Source organism: Mirounga angustirostris, unplaced genomic scaffold (genome assembly GCF_029215605.1).
Source record: "Mirounga angustirostris isolate CCGP_5_RB_7025 unplaced genomic scaffold, mMirAng1.0.hap1 SCAF_10, whole genome shotgun sequence".
In the NCBI taxonomy this organism is placed as follows: domain Eukaryota; kingdom Metazoa; phylum Chordata; class Mammalia; order Carnivora; family Phocidae; genus Mirounga; species Mirounga angustirostris.
The window spans coordinates 5,481,889-5,500,380 of NW_026991718.1; the positions used below are offsets into that span (position 1 = coordinate 5,481,889).

General features: G+C 44.1%; 1 protein-coding gene across 9 annotated transcripts in view; it reads left to right on the forward strand.

Moving 5' to 3' along the window:
• Positions 1-8,930: 8,930 nt before the first annotated feature.
• The window catches only part of KIDINS220 (kinase D interacting substrate 220), a 102,357-nt gene continuing 92,795 nt past the window's right edge, over positions 8,931-18,492 (forward strand). For 8 of the 9 annotated variants that reach the window (XM_045884042.3, XM_045884044.3, XM_045884045.3 and 5 more), the window contains exons 1-2: positions 8,932-9,105; positions 15,884-16,027. In XM_045884042.3, the coding sequence (XP_045739998.1) occupies positions 15,920-16,027 (108 nt within the window). In that variant the 5' untranslated portion in view covers positions 8,932-9,105; positions 15,884-15,919. Of the gene's footprint in view, positions 9,106-15,883; positions 16,028-18,492 lie in introns of all 9 variants that reach the window. The other variant, XM_045884050.3, reaches the window with a different exon arrangement.

Here is an 18,492-nt window from a genome sequence, read left to right on the forward strand (position 1 = left end):
TCCTGTGTCATGATTTCAAACTCAAGGGAACCATGGAATGTGCTTCCAGAGGCTCTTCTAGACTCTGCTGTGAACTGTTGTGAAGAATCCTCCATTAATTTGTACTGTTGTACAAAGACGGTAGGCTGAACACGTCCAAGTAAATCCCGTCTTGGTGCTTTCTCACTGGAAGACCTTAGACTGTGATGGCAGATTTAATGACCCCATTTTGAGATTCAGGGCCGTGCTGAAATTGGGCCATGACCAAGAGCAGTACGGACACAGCGGCCCGAACTGCCTGCCGGCGCATCCCTTATGCGTATTTACCCTGACAAGCACGACAGCGTGGGTACTTAATTGGCTTCACAGTAAGGCAGGCCCCCTATTTTATATAGATGGACCTCGTAATGTGTTTCATCTTTTTTCTTTGAACTATTCATCCCACAATTATTTGATGAGTCCCTACCCATGTGCTGGGTAGCTACAAAATAAACCACTGCCCTTGGCTTCAAGAAGCTAATCAATGATCACTATGTAGTACAGTAAGTGCTTTATTCAAGGCAGGCTTTACAAAGGGCCTTTGGAATCAGGAGGGGGTGGGGAGCTTGGGAAGAGGCCAGGCTAGCTGTGCAGAGAGGCTCGTGCTTGGGTTTGTGAGGAAGTGTTTCACTGGCTGAGAAAGACCTGGGAGGGGCATTAATTAGAGAAAGAGGAAAAGCATATGTCAAGAATTTTATAGTATTAAACACAAATAGAAGAAAAATAACAGGGTTAAATCCACTGTGTGCCAACTGTCCCAACAATAACGTATCTTCCCTCCAATCAGAAAAAAGGCGTAATAGGAAAAAATTGAGTTTAGACAATTTTTTAAAAACAAAAAAACTTTACAAAATATTTCAAGCATATAGTCTGCTGCAGAACACTATAATATACACTCATGTGCCCACTGCTCAGATTGAATAGGTGCCTTTACCACATTAGATTCAAAATTTGCCTTTTTTTTTTTTTTTAAATAAAAAGCACATCGCGCATAAAGCCAGCATCCCTTTCCCTTCTCCCTCCCTCAGAAGTAACAACTGTGTCAGTATGAGCCTCTTTTGGTCAGCTTTTCATTTGGTTGCCTTTCTTTTAAACTTAGCTGTGTGACTGTAAAAATAATTCTGTGTTCTGTTTTGTGTGGCCGCTCTAGGTGTCTATAGCAAGATGGCTTGTGTTGGCTCAGTCAGCTTGTTGCTATAGCCAGATGTCAGCTCAGGTCGCTACTGTCATTAAAATATTGCATTTCTCCTCACTGGTAGAATCTCTTCCATTTTCTTATTACATATCTTTTATTTTTCAAATATGCCTTGTTTTGTGCTCATGTTATCTTTTCTTTGTCCCATCCTTCAGAGCAAGACCAATGGCGTCCGTTAGCACAGGCTGAGACGCACGGTCCACAGAAAGGCAGGTCCTGATCTGCCAGCCAGGGCAGAAGGGGGCGCACTGTGTCCAGTCGAGGGAGGCCACCACTGGTTGCTATCCCTTTTGTCAGGGTGAGTATGAGAGTACCCTAAGATCCGAGCTATTCATACCATCAATGGGGAAGGCAGCTGCCCACCACCCGGAGACCAAGGACTGGTGAGAAGATGAGTCCCCTCCAGCTGGCCAAGGGGGCCACCAGTCCCTCAAGAAGCTGAGTTCCTGTTTTGTCACTTCACTTTTAAATTCATGAATCATCTGCCTCAGGAAGAATGTGATAAACACCTTGCCTTATAGGATTAAACTCCCATCCAAAAAAAAAAACCCCAAACAGACAAGTACTAGAAAGCCATCCTACAATCCACAGCTGTACAATAAAGCTTCTTAAAAGTCAACACAGGCCCTCTGCTTCCTTACCTGACCCAGCCCTCTACTGAACACCGTATAAGGTCAGTTTTGACCTCTGGTGCTGAATTGTGGTGGTTAGTTTTCCCTTTTTGTATCACGTGCTCTTCACAGCATTTGGCTCTGTTGACCTCTGTCTTCTTGAGATCTTTTCTCTCCTTCTGTTAAACTGTCCTTACTTGCTTCTCCTGCTGCCTCTGGATGATCACTGTTTGCGAAGACGCCACGCCGGATTCCCTGGTCACACGCCTGACTGTTCGCCTACTTCTTCAATGTCCATCCTACCTTCTGCACCTAAAACTCACAGGCACCCCAAATTTAGGACATCAAGCTCATCATCTAGTTTCACCACCCAAGAACTTGTGATTCCTCTCGTAGTGCCTGTCTTTCTAGCTATGGCATGGCATGGTTACCCAGGTCAGAAACTGTGCACCACCCTTAGCCTTCCTTACCCACTGAGACTTCCTCATGTCCCACCTCCTGTACAACTAACGGACTCTCTGCTGCCCCTGCCCCCTCACTTCTCACCTAGTTCGTAACTGTGCTTGCCTTGTACCCTCTGGGCATGTCTTCAACCCATTCTCTAATGTGCAGCCTTGAGCCATCTCCAAAATCAACATGTTTCATTTTCCTGCTTCAAGAAGGAAACTGTTGGCCAAAACCTTTCTGATAAGTTCAAACGCTTAACTATGGCATAAAATCTGTGATCTAATAACCCCTGCTCATCCTTCTTGGTGCTTTTCTCTCCTGATTTACACCCCTGACAATACACACGAACTGCTATGGACGGAATGTGTCCCCCATGAGATTCATGTTGGAATCCTAACCCCAGGGGGATGGTGTGAGGAGGTGGGGCCTTTGGGAGGTATTCAGGTCATGGGGGTGGGACCCTCAAATTGCGATTAGTGCCCTTATAAAAGAGACCCCAGAAAGCTCCGTTGCCCCTTCCATCACGGAGGACATGGTGTAAATGTTGGCAGACTGCAACTTGCAAGAGGGCCTCTCACTGAACTTGACCAAGCTGGCACCCCGATCTTAAACTTCCAACCTACAGAACTGTGAGAAATAAGTTTCTGTTGGTTATAAGGCACCTAGTCTATGGTACTTTGTTAAACAGTCTGAATGGACTAAGGCACTCACCTTTGTAATGTTCCAGCCATGTTGGATAATTATACTTTCTCCAGTTTCTCTCTCCTGCCTTTCTACCTGCTGTTCCCTTACCCAGAAGTCCCCTCCATACCATATCCCCCACCACCAGCCCCGTCCTGCCTAGCTAACTCTGGTTTCATCATCAGGATACGGCCTCATTGTCGCCAGTCAGGAAATGTTCCATGAGCTTATACTATGTGCCAGGAATAATGATGAATGCTAAGCATTCAAAGATGAGCTACTTCTCTCTGGGGCCGAGGCATGAGCCTGGGCCCGCCTAAAGCCAGCCTCCTGGGCTTCTCGTGCTAGCATTTGAAATGTTCTTTCAATCATTAGACGTGTAAAATTGTAAGTGGAAGATCTATACCTGGCCAAAAAGGAAGTTCTCTCCTGCCAAAATTTATTCAAGAGAAAAACATAATATTGAAATGCTATACTCTAGACAAAAGAAACTTCCATTCAATCACTGTGGCAGCATGAGGTCTGGATGGCTTAGCCATTCATACGGGAACTTCCACCAAAAAGGACCACCGTCGTATACTAAAAATATCTACCCACACTGTTGTTTATGGGTCCAAATTCCTAATGGAATAAAATGTCAGGGACACATGATTATTGGAATAAAATTCCGTAGTTCTTCATCATTAGTCAGTTTCTCCCTGAGCAAACTGATTCAGAAAGTCAGATGATAGTCATTCGGGCTGTTTCCTTATATTGGATGTATTTTGAATCATCCTATTGTCTACTTTTCTGTTATTCTTGATAAAAGTTAATCAAAGTTTTCATTAATTTTATCTGTTTATGACCTACCTGTGCCCCTGAAGGAAAATTACTTTCAGGAAAAGCCTGTGCACAAGTATAATGGAAGAGAAGTACATGTGACTTACTCTCTTTACTGCCTCAAATACACATATAAATGTAGCTTGACGACTTATTTTCTGTTTTTATGGGTTGGAGTGGGTTCAGTGAACATGCAGCTTATTTGATCTGCATATTAACTGCATCCTTAATTTCTCTCTTTCCGGGGCACCTGGGTGGCTCTGTTGGTTAAGCAACTGCCTTCTGCTCAGGTCATGATCTCAGTCCTGGGATGGAGCCCCAAGTCAGGCTCTGCGCTCAAGCACAGAGTCTGCTTGTCCCTCTCCCTCTGCTTCTCCCCCCCGCCCCTCTGGCTCGCTCTCTATCTCTAAAATAAAATCTTTTTAAAAAAATCTTTAAAAGAAAAGAATAAAAAATGTCTTTCTTTCCTTCTTCCTGTTGTCTCTTTAAGTCAACCTCCTAGGTTGGCAACATGGTAATGTGTCGGCCTTGCTGGTAGCCTTGTTTGACTTTAGTTGAGCTGCAAACAACTAAAACTCAGTCTTTTTCATGTGAACTGATAATTAACTCTGTTACAACTTTCTTTCCTCCAGTTTTCCCCTCCCTGTCTCTCCCTCTCTCTCCCCAGCCCATCTGAGCATAGGGTCTTATGTTCCTTCTCTTTCCGGTGTCATCCTAGGGTGAAGGAAACTTTCGTGTGTGTGTGTGTGTGTGTGTGTGTGTGTGTGTGTGTGTGTGTGTGTGTGTTAATGCAGAAGGAACATACTAATCAAACTGGTCAGGGAGGACGCTGGCAAAGATACCTAGAGAAGTGATAGTCACACCATCATTAATTAAGGCAGAAAAATGGCATCTCAGGAGCATCCCTGTTCCCCTGCTGCTTTTCAGTAATGGATGTTTAAAGTAATGACTGGTCAATAAAGTTTTTACTTCAAATCTGTTAGAAAAGTTAGAGAATTCTATGTGGTGAGATTAGGGGAGATACCTCTTCAAATTTTTTGTATTTTACAAATTCTTCATAATGAACACATGTTCCTTTTTATAATCAGAGGAAAGCTATTTTAAAAGCAAGATAGTGTGTAATGTAAGATTTTTTTAAGTTTTTTTTTTTTTAAGATTTTATTTATTTATTTGACAGAGAGAGACACAGCAAGAGAGGGAACACAAGCAGGGGGAGTGGGGAAGGGAGAAGCAGACTTCCCGCTGAGCAGGGAGCCCGACGCGGGGCTCGATCCCAGGACCCTGGGATCATGACCTGAGCTGAAAGCAGACGCTTAACGACTGAACCACCCAGGCGCCCCTTTAAAAAGATTTTTATTCATTTATTTATTTTAAGGAGAGAGAGAGAGAATGTGAGCCTGAGTGGGGGGAGAGCAGAGGGGAGAGGGAGAGGGACAAGCAGACTCCCCACTGAGCTCAGAGCCCAAGGGCAGCTTGATCCCAGGACCCTAAGATCATGACCTGAGCAGAAACCAAGAGTCAGATGCTTAACTGACTGAGCCACCCAGGAGCCCCATAACTTTTTAAGATTTCTATGGAAAATCTAATATACAAGGAAATTGAAGCCATGTAAGGAGATTGGACTGCTGAAATCTTCATCCCCATATGCTGATACTGTTAAAAAAGATGAAAGGGTGATTAAAATTACAGTGTCAATGGGGAGAGTGGTGAGGGATGGAAAGAAAACTCCTAGTTTTCCTTCCACATAATAGCACATGACAAGTAGAAAAGCCAAACTCTTGGAGTGATTTAAGTGTTTCTGCTGAAGCAAGAAAGCCCTTAGGATGAGTTTCCCAGAAAGATTTAGGCAAGCTGTACAAACTGCAGAAAGACCAAGGAAAGTGAAAAGAGAGGGAAGTTTGGAAGAAAGTTGAGGAGAAGGCATTTCACTTCTATTTTGCAATAGTTACATTGTGGCAAGATAGGAGTGTTAGAGTCCTTGAGTATGAAAGGGATAAACAGCATTTGGCATGAGTTAGGAAATATTCATTATCAAAATAGATAATAATTTCCTAAAGGTAACCATTATGTTGATAGAAGAGAATGGGCTACAGTGGGATTATAAAGTAACTTATTGTTCCTCAGGACTGCACCTGTAAATGCTCCTTGGCTATTTCTTGCTTCCCACCCCTGGATGAAATTTCCAGTAGGGTTCATCATTTCATAACTTTTCTCTTCACTCTTAGATCGTATCTAGTCACTTTTAGTCAGTAAAAGCTCTCATTTTGGTAATTAAATGCTTGGCCTGTTATAACACTAAAACCCTTCCTCAGGTTTCTTCCTTCCCCGGGTCAGACCTGAGATGGAGGGGAAACCCTACTTAGTGAATCTTTTCTCTCCTTCATTGCTTCTCTTTCTTCCCACTCTGCCATCCTTGGAATCTGACCCTCCTCATCCTCCATTAAAATGTGGGCTGGAGTAAAGCCTGTTTCCAGTAGCTTTTTTCTAGGTGGTTATCTGGACTGTTTTTTTTTTTTTTTTTTTTTTTTTTAAATATCCCTAAAAGAACAACTTGTACATGGAGTATCTTCAGGGATTTTTATTTGGGGAGAGGAGGAGGGGAGGAGGTTTAAGTAGCAAAAGCAATTGTCTTTTCAACATCTGGGACTGAATGTCCCACTTCTAGAATGGGATTTGCAAGGCTCTTAAATGAGAACTCCCCACTGCAGTGCAGAGGGGCTTGGGACCACCGAAGCTGGAGAACGACAGCTTCCTGCCCCACCTCCCCTATCTTGCTTACTGCTGTATATTCCAATTTCCCCTGAGAGAGGCTTACCGGTGAGCTGGTTCACTGTCACTCAGCATGGCTCACACATGGTGGGCAGAGGTCAGCTGATGCAGAAGCCCCTGGGCTTTCTGTGGAGGGGCGGTTGCACTAACCAAGCAATGCTGCTGCACTTGCAAAAATTATGGGGTGCAGGGGCTGGGGGGAGCAGTGTGAGGTAGGGATTATCATGGGAGCAGCTCCTCTCACAATGGTGTCCCTCAGGCGAAGGCACGCCAAGATTGAAGAACCCCATCTCCCTGAGTCACCATTTCACTAGCCACCACAATTCCGCAAGATCTTCAGTGCCTTTTGACCAATCCACATTTTCACTTTGTGTCCCCACACTCATCAAGAAAACCTGCCAAATGCCTTGCTGACTACTCAGTACATTATGTTCAGAGTGCAGATTGCCATTCTGGGGCTACAGATCCCTATGAAACCACAAATTCCTATTCCCATGTCACTTTTACAATCAGTGGTTACTAAAACGTCACCTGCTATCCTGTGTAGGCCCTCAAAAAATTATTAGACATGAAAACAGTATGTTCGTATTGAAATCACTGATTTGGACACAATGGGACTCAAACCCAAGTCTGAGAATGGTATGTCATTGGAATCAGCTGGGGAGATATTTTTAAATCCCCGAGCATGGTCTTAGTTTTTAAGAAGGTCCATGGATGGTTCTGATGTGCCAAGGTTGGGGACCATTGAAAAGTATTTCCCAGTGGATCAATCTGGCAACTCCCGGAAAAAGCCAATGAAGAGTATGGCTCTGTCAGATGTTGGCGAGACATGCATGAGACAAGGAGGCAGTACCCCAAATCATATGAAAGGGTTGTAAATAGTGTAGTTTCTTCCTTATTGGCTTACTAAGGCCAAACACTGTTCCAAACAGGGTAAGGGAGTTGGTGTGGGATAGGGATGGAGTGAACCTTAGAGTAGGGGGAAGACAGGTAAACAGGTTAAATATGCTTTAACACAAGCTCTCTCAGTACCTCTAGGCACTATGGCGTATGAAGGTGGATACAGTGGATGGACTGACCACCTATGCTTGAGGTCAACCGGGAAGCTACACAAAATTGGGGACCACTTCAGTTGCATCCCTTGGAATCAGCTGGACAAAGAGACAGGGAAGAACATCTCGGGGACTAAACAACACTGTGCGAAGAATGGAGATGAGACCGAGTATGGCCCAATGTTCCAGGAACTGTAAATACTTGCCATCCTGGGGGTGGGGGCAGGATAGGAGGAGAGTAATGAACAAAGCAATGGCAGGAAGTCTGACAGGGGCAAGTACTCTTTGGTCATTTATTCTATGGAAATGGAAGGCTGCTGAGGAATTTAATCAAAGAAGTGACCCAAGGGAGCAATCTCCTGGAGAACCAGTTAGTGGGGCACCAGCAGAGGCAGGGAGAGAGTTGGGGGCTCTTGGGATAATCCTGGTGGGGAGTTTCTGCAGCCATTAAATCGGGGTTGATGAAGTGGCTGATAGGATGACCTTGGGGAGGGGAGGGAGAGCTGCATAAAACGACTTCCCAATTCCGGTCTCGGTCTCGGTGGATGGGAGCAGGAGCCGGGTCCCCAGACCGGACCAGCACAGGAGAACGATCACATTGGGTGCGGGGGCGAAGAGCTCAGCTTTGCGTTGAACTCTGGAAACTTCAACAGTTGAAGGACGGGAGGTGGAATCTGAGAGTAGCAGCCAGAGAAATGGGAACGTAACTCGGAGAATGGGAGTCACAGACGCCCAGGGAGCAGGACATTTCCAGGAGGGAGTCTGGAAAGGAGTCCACAGCAGGACGCGAGTTGAAAGCTGTCCATCGTTTTTGGCCTCGGGCAAGTCCCAGGTACCTTCAGCCCAGACCAGGTGGAGGCCAGACGGCCGGCTGGCCGGGGCTGCCCAGGGGCCCGGGGAGCCGGGCAGGGAGGAGGTGGGCTCTCTGGAAGACCAGGATAGATACAGACCCACAGGCGCTCGGACAGGGTGGGGGGACACCTGGCCTCTGGGGTCCGGAGGAAGAGACTTGAGCGGGCCTTAGTTGGCAATGTATTAGCAATGTCTTCTGAAGTTATAATTGGGTTTATTTCTCTGCCTGAATTTTGATTACAATGGTGAACAGGGATTATAAATTAACTATAATAGAAAGAGTGACACTGACAAGGAAGAAAATATTGCCCGTGGCACTTGGCAAAAATACACCCATTTGGCGCCCACAGGGAGGGGGCGGAGGGCCGCTGGGTCGGGGGATTCGCTGACCCTGGACCACACCCACCTCGCCCGCCGCTTCCTGCTGCTTTCGGGCTCCCCCGCCCTCCGGGGGCGTGGCCACCTGCAGCCCCGCCCTGCCGCCAGCTGCCACGTGATCTGTCAGTTTGAGGAGAGGGAGGAAAATGGCCGCCGGGTTGGGTGAGGGCGAAGCGCTGGAAGCCGCCGTCTCTCCCTTTCCCGTCTTCTGACTGCGCCTGCGGCGAAGCAGGCCCTTTCTATTCGAGCTGCGCGCGCGGTCCTTAGGCCGGATTGTGAGACGGTCAGTGCGATGGTCGGCCTCGGGGGATGACGGGGGAGGAGGTGGGGGCGAGGCCCGGCGGGGAGGGGGCGAGGCCGGGAGCCTGGCTGGGAAGGCCGAGTGTGGAGGGCCCGCGGCCGGGTGAGGAGCGGGCGAGGCCGGGTGTGGGGGCCCGCGGCCGGGTGAGGAGCGGGTGGCTGGGGAGGGGGCGAGGCCGAGTGTTGGCGGGGCGGCGGCCGGAGGGGGAGGGGGCGAGGCCGGGTGTGGCAGGGCCGCGGCCGAGCGCGGAGAGGGCGAGGCCGGGTGTGGGGGCCCGCGGCTGGGCGCCGGGGGAGCTCGAGGTCGGGCTTTTCGGAGAGGCCGCGCCGGCTGGGGCGGCGGGAAGCTCTCAGACGTGGAGTCTGCCGTGGTCAGGCTGTCGGCCGGCGGAGAGGTGCTTGGCTTGGGGGGTGGGGCGGGTGGGATGGTGTGGGGGTGGGGAGCAGGGGCCTCAGTGGAACTGTTTTCTCTTGTGTGGCCTCCGTTGGCACAGCCTCCATCTCGGGACCCGCCTTAAGGCAGGTGTTCCAGGTTTCTTTCCCCAGGCCTCCAAGGGCGAGGTGGTTAGTTTTCTTCCTTTGCTTCCTTACCGGCCTTCATTTCTCCATTGCCCTGTGCAGGCCTTTGAGTGCCTGGCAAAATATCAGCAAGGCGTTGATTACGATGCTTCCATGATTTATTTATAGGGAAACGATTTCTTTGCCAGCCAGCAACATTGGATTATTTTTCTTTCAAGTTGTCTTGACACAGAGAAAGGTTTAAACCGATGAAGACTAGGTTCTTACTAATAACTGTGTGTGGAAGCATCTCTTTGGCCGCTAGGGGCGCTGGCCCTCAGAAATTCCCATTCAGCTGGCCTGGGGTGTGGCTCTGGAATCACTCCTTCCGATCCCAAGGGGTGATTCTGATGTTTTGTCATCGCCCACGCTTTGACAACACCGAGGACTGAACATCTAAAAATGTTTAAAGCACCTTCGGGAGCTGATGGCGAGCCAAGGGGGGGAAATGCTGCGGCCGGGTTGTGTTCTTTGTTCTCTAGCTTTAGTCGCGTGGAGACTCTCATCAGAATCCTTTTGGGGTGCTTGTTAGAATGTCAGTTCTGGGCCCACCCCAGATCTACCGGGTGGGATTCTTTGGCGGAGAAGCCAAGGGATATTTGTATTTGACAGACTTGCCAGGTGGCTCCGGTGCACACAGGTTTGAGAATCCTTGTTCTGCGTGCTTTGTGTGAATGATCTCCAGATCTGCTTTTACAAATACTGGGTGGATTAACCAATCCAGCTTTTTTGGAACACCTCAAGTTCAGCCTGGCCAAAGCACCCCGTGGCCAGAGTGGTGAGGAGGGAGGGGGCCATAACCCTGAAGAGAAAAGTCCCGACTTCCCTTTTTGGTTAACGGGTACACCCTCCTTCAGTCACCTGTGCTTGGCGTCTTGTCATCCTTTTTTTGAATCTACAGTCTTAGGGTTTTTTTGATTTTTACATCCAGAATCTCTCTTCTGGGTACTTTGGTAGGTTAAAAAGTCAAATATGGGGGATTTTATATTGTTTAAGCTCATATCTGTCATTCCTTCATTCCCACCACCTGTCCCCTTTCTGAGGCTGAGGGTTGTTTTGGTGGTTCCCTGACTGGTGTCCAGAGTTCTGATTCTTTGTGTTTTTCTATCCTGGACCACACACACTGCTGGCAGATTAACTTTCCTAGGATCATGCCAATGTGCCATCTCCCTCTTCCTCAAAACTGTGTTTTGCTCAAAAACTGTGTTTCTCAGCTTTATCTGCCATTATGTTAGGGCTGTTTAGAAGGGAAGGAACAGAGACTTACTCTTTTACCTCAGGGAAAAGGAGATTTATAGGACTTAATGAGAATCAGCAAGAAATCAGGATCCAAGGCAGCTTCACCTTCTGCCTCTCTCTCAGGGGCCGCATTTGTTCTGTTGCTTCTCTATTCATATCTGTTAGGTTCTCTCTGCTGACTGGTTATCTCAGAACTGTATCATTTGGCACATGGCCCATAATGACTGAGTCTTTGGTTTCTGATTCTGAAGAGTTCTAAAGAGAGGAATCTCATTGGCCCGGCTTATGTTTTTGAGCATTCACATGTCCCAGATCATGTGCCCATCTCTGATAATGGCTGATTGTAGAAGGCAGGGCTGTTGATGGTAGCAGAGCCTATGGGCAGGCAAAGACCTACAGAAGAGGCACGTTTAGTACACCTATGCAGTTTTTCAATTTGACAGTTACCTATGATGTTTCTACTTGGTATATTCCTGTGATAGGTTCTGGGGATATAAGAACAAAGGAGAGAAAGCCCTTATCCTTGAGGAAGTTACAGATCTAACCAGCCACCCTCACTTTCCAGTCTTAGTGCTTGCTTTTTACTTAAACATTCCATCCATTGTTCTTGGGTGTACACTACGTAGTCGCTCGGCTGTCCATGTTTATCTTCACATGAGAATACCAAGGTCTAACTGTGCATGCCAGGCCAGTTCCTGACAGTCAGGGGACTACTTTTCTCTTTCTCAGCCCCAATTTTGTAGGCATTATGCCACATATAAGGTGGGTCTTGCCTCAAGAACTTGGAGTTTAGAGTTGTGGACAAGAATGAGTAAAACGGTATATGAGCAGTCAAAATTTAGGTGTATCCACAGGGTATAGAGTCTGAGAGTCAGGGCACTGGCCCAGCTTAGAGTAAGCAGCCAGTCAGTGGAGGTTTCCAGAAGAAGATAATGTTAGAGCCAATCCACAAGGATGAGTAGAAACTGTCCAGGCTTATCTGTGGAGGATGGGCATTCTAAGCTGAGGGGGCAGTAAATGCAGAGGCCTAAAAAAAGAAAGTGTGGGGTAGCCAAGGGTTGCAAGCAGATTAGTCTGCCTGGACCTGGAAGAGTGGATGTGAGTAGGGAAGCAGCTTTGGGTCAAGGGAGGGAGGGATGGGACTGGGAGGGGAGACAGAGATGAGACTGGAATGGTAAGATGGGTCCAGATTGTGAAGGATCTGCAAATCTTCACCATCATAATCCAGAATTGTGTTTGAGTCCTGACTGCCCCGCACAGAGCAAAGCTTTTCATGGGAATTATAGAATTGAATCTTTCCAGTTGCTTTCAAAGGCTTTGAGTGTTTCAGTCTCTTGAACAACTTGTGAGTAATAAAGCCATCATCTTTTGTTCTCCCAGCGTGAATTTATGGGGAACTAACAGAAGGATTTTAAAAGAAGCGTATTTTAGATCACTCTTGCTTCAGTGTGGCAACTTGATTGAGGTGGGGGAAGACTGGAGAGAGGAGAATAAGTTGGGGGACTGTCACATTGATCCAGGTGAGAGATGGTACAGTAGTAATTCTTAGGACAGGTGCCTAGATTACAACAGTTTCCTCTTTTCTGGAAACAGTGCCAATACTATGTGACCTTGTAACCCCTTCCCAACCCTGTGACTATAGTAAATTTGTTCTGGTTGGCACTTGACCCAACCTGGGACTTTTGAATCTGGGAACAAAGAATAGTCTGCTTTCTCTGTTTTGAGAAACTATCTGATTTGGGACTAGATAGCAATTGGCAGCCATATTCCCATTTGTGTAGAGGAAGTTGGTCTATAATGAAAGTAGATTAAGCCAATAGAGAACGAGAATTCTACTGGCATTTGAAGTCCAGTGGCGCCCACCATTCCCACAGTGTGGTTATGGGAAATAAATCAGTATCCTTAAGATAAATTTCCTGTTTTGCTTAAGCTAGTTTAAATTTGTCTCTTGTACCCAAAGGAGTCTTGATTAGCATAGATGATGAAGACCCTAAAGTAAGGCACTGAGAGTCGGTTAGGCTGACGTGAGATGTTAGGAAATATGTTAGACAGAAAATGGTAATGGTTGTACTCTGGAGAGAGTGGTCGATGCTTTGATACAGTGGATGTGAGGATGGTGTTCAAAATGGAAGGAGTAAATTGAGCAAAGGCAGGTGTGTGGAGCAGCATGCACGTAGGGACAACTTTGACTGCGTCAGCTTCGCTGGGCTTTGGGAGGAAGTGGTGCTGGTATAAAGAGAGAAGAGTGGTAGTTAGAACCAGATCCTGGACGCCTTACTGAGGTATTAGACTTGATCCTATAAGATGTGAGAACAAGTGAAGCATTGGATATTGGTTAATAAAAATCTCTTACTGGTTTGCAATGACAGAAGTATCATATATTTGGGGATGTGATGTACAGCATAGGAAGTACAGTCAGTAATATTGTAATAACTTTGTGTGGTGATGGATGGCAACTAGACTTAGGGGGATCAGGAGGTACACTTTGAAACTAATAGGATATTGTATGTCCATTATACTTCAGGAAAAACAAAGTATCACATTCTGGAAAATTAGGAAATAAAATTTCTAAAGAAAATAAAAATTACATTAATGCCATCACCATTTGATCTGTTTCATTTCAGTATTTAAAAATGTATATGTTTATAATAGTTGAGCTGCTGTATATGTCGTTGGGTTTTTTTTTTAGTTAATTTTTTCTGCCACAATATATCACAAGCATTTTTTTTGGTCAATAATAATTTTTTGAAACATTTGGTGACTGTATATTATTCCACTGTGTGAACATAACTTACGTTATCTCCTATCTCTAAGTTTCTTGTTCTTATGAATAAAATTGTGTTGTATTTAAAATCTTTGTCCATGTTTCCTGTGTTTTTAGAATTGATACCTAGGAGTGAAGTTACTGGATCAAGTAACATAACTTTTTTTTTGAGGATTTTTGAAAAATAGGTATTATTGAGGTACAATTTACATCAATATTATTTACCTTTTTTACTGTCCAGTTTTGAATTTTGACAAATGCATATAATCATGTAAATACCACCACAAGCAGAATATAGAGCAGTCCCAGAACTTCCCCAATTCTCTTGCACCTAATGTAGTCCCCTCATTCTCCTCCTTTAGACTGACAACCTCTGATCTGTTTTCTGTCCATATAGTTTTCCTTTTCCAGGATGTCATATAAATGGAATCATATGGTGGAATAGTTTCTGTCTTCTGGTCCCCAGAGATACACTTCCACCCCATGTGCAAAACACATCACCCTATCCCAAGGCCCTCCAAAGTGTCAGCTCATTAAAGCATTCACTCAAAGTTCAGAATCTCATTTGAATCTCATCAGTTCTCAAGTTCTAAATCTAAATCAGGTATGAGTGAGGCTCTGGGTAGAGTCCATCTTGAGGCATGATTCCTATCCATCTGTGAACCTGTGAAACTTGAGAAATAAGTCATATGCTATAAAATACAATGAGGGGACAAACTTGGGATACCAGTAATTGACATTGCTCAAGAAGGGGGAAAATGGAAGGAAAAAAGACGTTACCAGCCTCAAGTAATTTTATTCTCTTAGAGCAAAAATTTTTAATTTTGGTGAACTCTGATTTATCACTTTACTTTTTTTGAGGACCATGCTTTTCGTGTTATATCAAATAAATCTTTGCTTAATCCAAAATAGTATATATTATCTTCCAAAAGTTTTGTGCTTTTAGATATTTATGTCAATTTTAGTATATGTATTTTATGCAAGGTATGCATTGAGATTTGTTTATTTGCATTTCAATGTCCAGTTGGGTAAAACAACATGCCTGCTTTTTTTGAATTTACATTCTAGTAGTGGTAGATGGACAATAAACACACAATATGATATATTTGCAATGGTGGTTAAGTGCCACAGATAACATAAAGCAGAGCAGGGGGGTGGGAGTGTGGGGGCCACTACGGAGGATGTGTGAGGTTATTACTATATTACATCACAGGGTCAGGTTAGAATTTCCTAATCAGGTGAGTGAAGGAAGTGAGGGAGGGGGCCATGTGCATTTCTGGTGGAAGAGATTTAGGTAGACAGAATCCCTGGGGTGGCACAGCGCTTGGCATGTTCAAGCCGTGAAATGGGTAAGGGGGAGTGGTAGGAGATGAGGTCAGTTAGAGTCATCGAGACCAAGGTAACACATGTGATTTGAATTCTTTGAGACGCCATTGGAGGGCTTTGAGCAAGGAAGGATGGAATCTGACTCAGTGCTACTCCAGGCGGGCTTCTTCAGGCAGCAGCTGAAGTGGTAGCATCTCCTGGGAGCTTATTAAAGAATCAGACTTGGGCTGTACCCATACCTACTGAATCAGAATCTCTGAGGGTAAGGCCCAGGCATCTGTTTTACAAGGTCTCTAGGTGATTCTGATGCGTATTATGGTTTAAGAAGTTCTGGTCAGACTTAGGTTTTCAGAAGATCACTGTGGTGGCTTGTGGAGGATAGACTGTGGGGAAGAGCAGTTGGGATCTAGATGAGAACTCACAGTGGCTTGGGCCAAGGTGGTTGTGATGGAGGTGGTGAGTAGTAGTTAGATGTTAAATATGTTTTATAGGTGAAGCCAAAAGGATTCTCTAATGGATTGAATGTAGAGTGTCGAGGACGAGGTAAGTCATAGATAATTCCATGGAAGAATGGAGCTGGAGCTGCCATTTACGGAGATGAAGGAACAGTGGAGCACTTTCTTCTGTTTAGGGGTGGTGATGAGGATGGCTTGGGGGATGCATCTGGGATTTGGATGAGTTAAGATTGAGAGGTGTGTGAGTCATGGGAAGGGAGGGGTGGGCATTTTGACAGCTGAACTATGGGGCCTTGTTTTTACTCCTGCCAGTGGAGGTGTGTTTGTACAAGTGTAAGGTTAAAAAGGATAATATAGTTAGTAGTAAATTATTTTTTTTCTAATCACAAATTATGTGTTATTTAATCTGCTTTTAACAGGTATTGGAATAAAGATAACTACAGCTTTCTGTGAAGATGTCAGTTCTGATATCACAGAGTGTAATAAATTATGTAGAGGAAGAAAACATTCCTGCCCTGAAAGCTCTTCTTGAAAAATGCAAAGATGTAGATGAGAGAAATGAGGTAAGACCAAGTTTCCTTTCTTTTTCTTTTTTTCACGCCCAGTGTGGGGCTTGAACTCACGACCCTGGGATCAAGAGTCGGATGCTCTACTAACTGAGCCAGCCAGACACCCCCTAAGACCATGTTTCTAAAATTAAATTCTTTACATGAATATTTGTTGACTACCAACTACTGTGTACAAGGCATTGTGCTAAGCATACAGGTGAGTATGAAATGTAAAGTTCTTAGGCTTGGTAAGACTGTTAAAAGTACTTCAGATTCCATACTTTTGGAATACATTTGAACTCATATACATGATTAAGTATGGAGTTTAGATTTATGATTGACTTTTTTTTTTAGATGGAATAATCAGTATTTGGGAAGTTTGATGACTAAAGTCTGAAGTGTTTCTAGGAAGTTTTAGAGAGCTTCTAGACCCAGTCTTCTTAGAAATAGATTAACTAGACAAAATTTTTAAAATATTTTCTTTAATGGAAACTTAGTTCTCTTTCTGAGTTATTCATTCCACACACTTAGGGATTTTAAACAGACTGCATCTTTTTTTAAAAAATTTTTCATTGTTATGTTAATCACCATACATTACATCATTAGTTTTTGATATAGTGTTCCATGATTCATTGTTTGCGTCTAACACCCAGTGCTCCATGCAGTACGTGCCCTCTTTAATACCCATCACCAGGCTAACCCATCCTCCCACCCCCCTCCCCTCTAGAACCCTCAGTTTGTTTTTCAGAGTCCATCGTCTCTCATGGTTCGTCTCCCCTTCCGATTTCCCCGCCTTCATTCTTCCCCTAAACAGGCTGCATCTTTAAGAGACAGTTAAATAGGTTGTGGGTTTTGTTTAATAAGATAGGGAAGTATATATTTACCATTTTTTAAAAAAGATTTTATTTATTTATTTGACAGAGAAAGAGATAGTGAGAGCAGGAACACAAGCAGGGGGAATGGGAGAGGGAGAAGCAGGCTTCCCGCCGAGCAGGGAGCCCGATGTGGGACTCGATCCCAGGACCCTGACCTGACCTGAAGGCAGACTCTTAATGACTGAGCCACCCAGGGGCCCCCATATATTTACCATTTTCATTAACTTCTATTAGATATTTCTGTTCAACAATACAAATAAGTAAACTATTGATTTTATTTCATCATGAAGCACCACAGTACAGCATTTTAGGGATTAAAAAACTTTTAGTATGAATTATTTAAGTGCCAAAGTTTGTATTTATTTATAAAATTTAAGAAAAATAAAACTTAAGCTGAGCCTGACTGGCTCAGCTTGAAGAGCATGTGACCATGGTCTTCTGATTGTGAGTTCGAGCCCCACATTGTGTGTAGAGATTACTTAAAAATAAAGAAATAAATAAACTTAAGAAAAAAACAAAACTTTCTTAAAACTGTATTTTCAATGTAGTATAATTTTTTTGCCAGTGGATAAGGTGAATGAGGAGTGATACATGTATATGTATGTCTGTATGTGTGTACATGTATGTATCTGTGTGTGTAGACACGTAAAGAGTTTCATTTTTTTTGTTATGGGGACAAAATATAAAATTTATCATCTGAACCATTTCATTTGTGTTCACTTGTGTGACTAATTCATAATGTTGTGAAATATCTCCAGAACTTTTCAAATCTAAAACTTCATACCTGTAAAACAGCAACTCCCTATTTCTTTCTCTCTCCAGCTCCTGGTAACTATTCTTCTACTTTCTGTTTCTATGAATTTGACTACTCTCAGTACCTCATATAAGTGGAATCTTACAGTATTTGTCTTTGTGATGGCTGATTTCACTTAGCATAATATCCTTAAGGTTCAATCATGTTGTAGCATGTGACAAGATTTCTTTCCTTTTTATTTTATTTAAAGATTTTATTTTATTTATTTGAGAGAGAGAGAACGAACGAATGAGCAGTGGGGAAGGGCAGAGGCAGAGGGAGAAGCAGACTCTCCACTGAGCAGGGAGCCTGATGCGGGGTTTTACCCCAGGACCCTGGGATCATGACCTGAGCTGAAGGTAGATGCTTAACCGACTGAGCCACCCAGGTGCTCCGATTTCTTTCTTTTTTAAAGCTAAATACTATTCCATTGAATTTTGCTTATGCATTTATCTGTTGATGGACAGTTGGGCTTTTTTCTTCCTCTTGTCTGTTGTGAATAGTGCTGCTATGAACATGAATATGCAAATATTGTAAATGTTTTTAAAGTTGTGGAATCAGCAATTACTACTTTATGATTATGATTATTATTTTTGACGTAAGGTACCTAATTTCATTAAATGTTAATTGTTGTAAGGAAATCTTAACATAAAATTTTGTTATTTTGTCATTGCAATAACCTTATGATAGTTAATGATTTTATTGAATCAGCTCATTTAATTTGCATAGCAACTCTTTAAAGAATAATGCTTTTATTTATCTTGATTTACAGGTAAATGGCTTAATCCCTTAGTTTCTTATCCCAGATATTA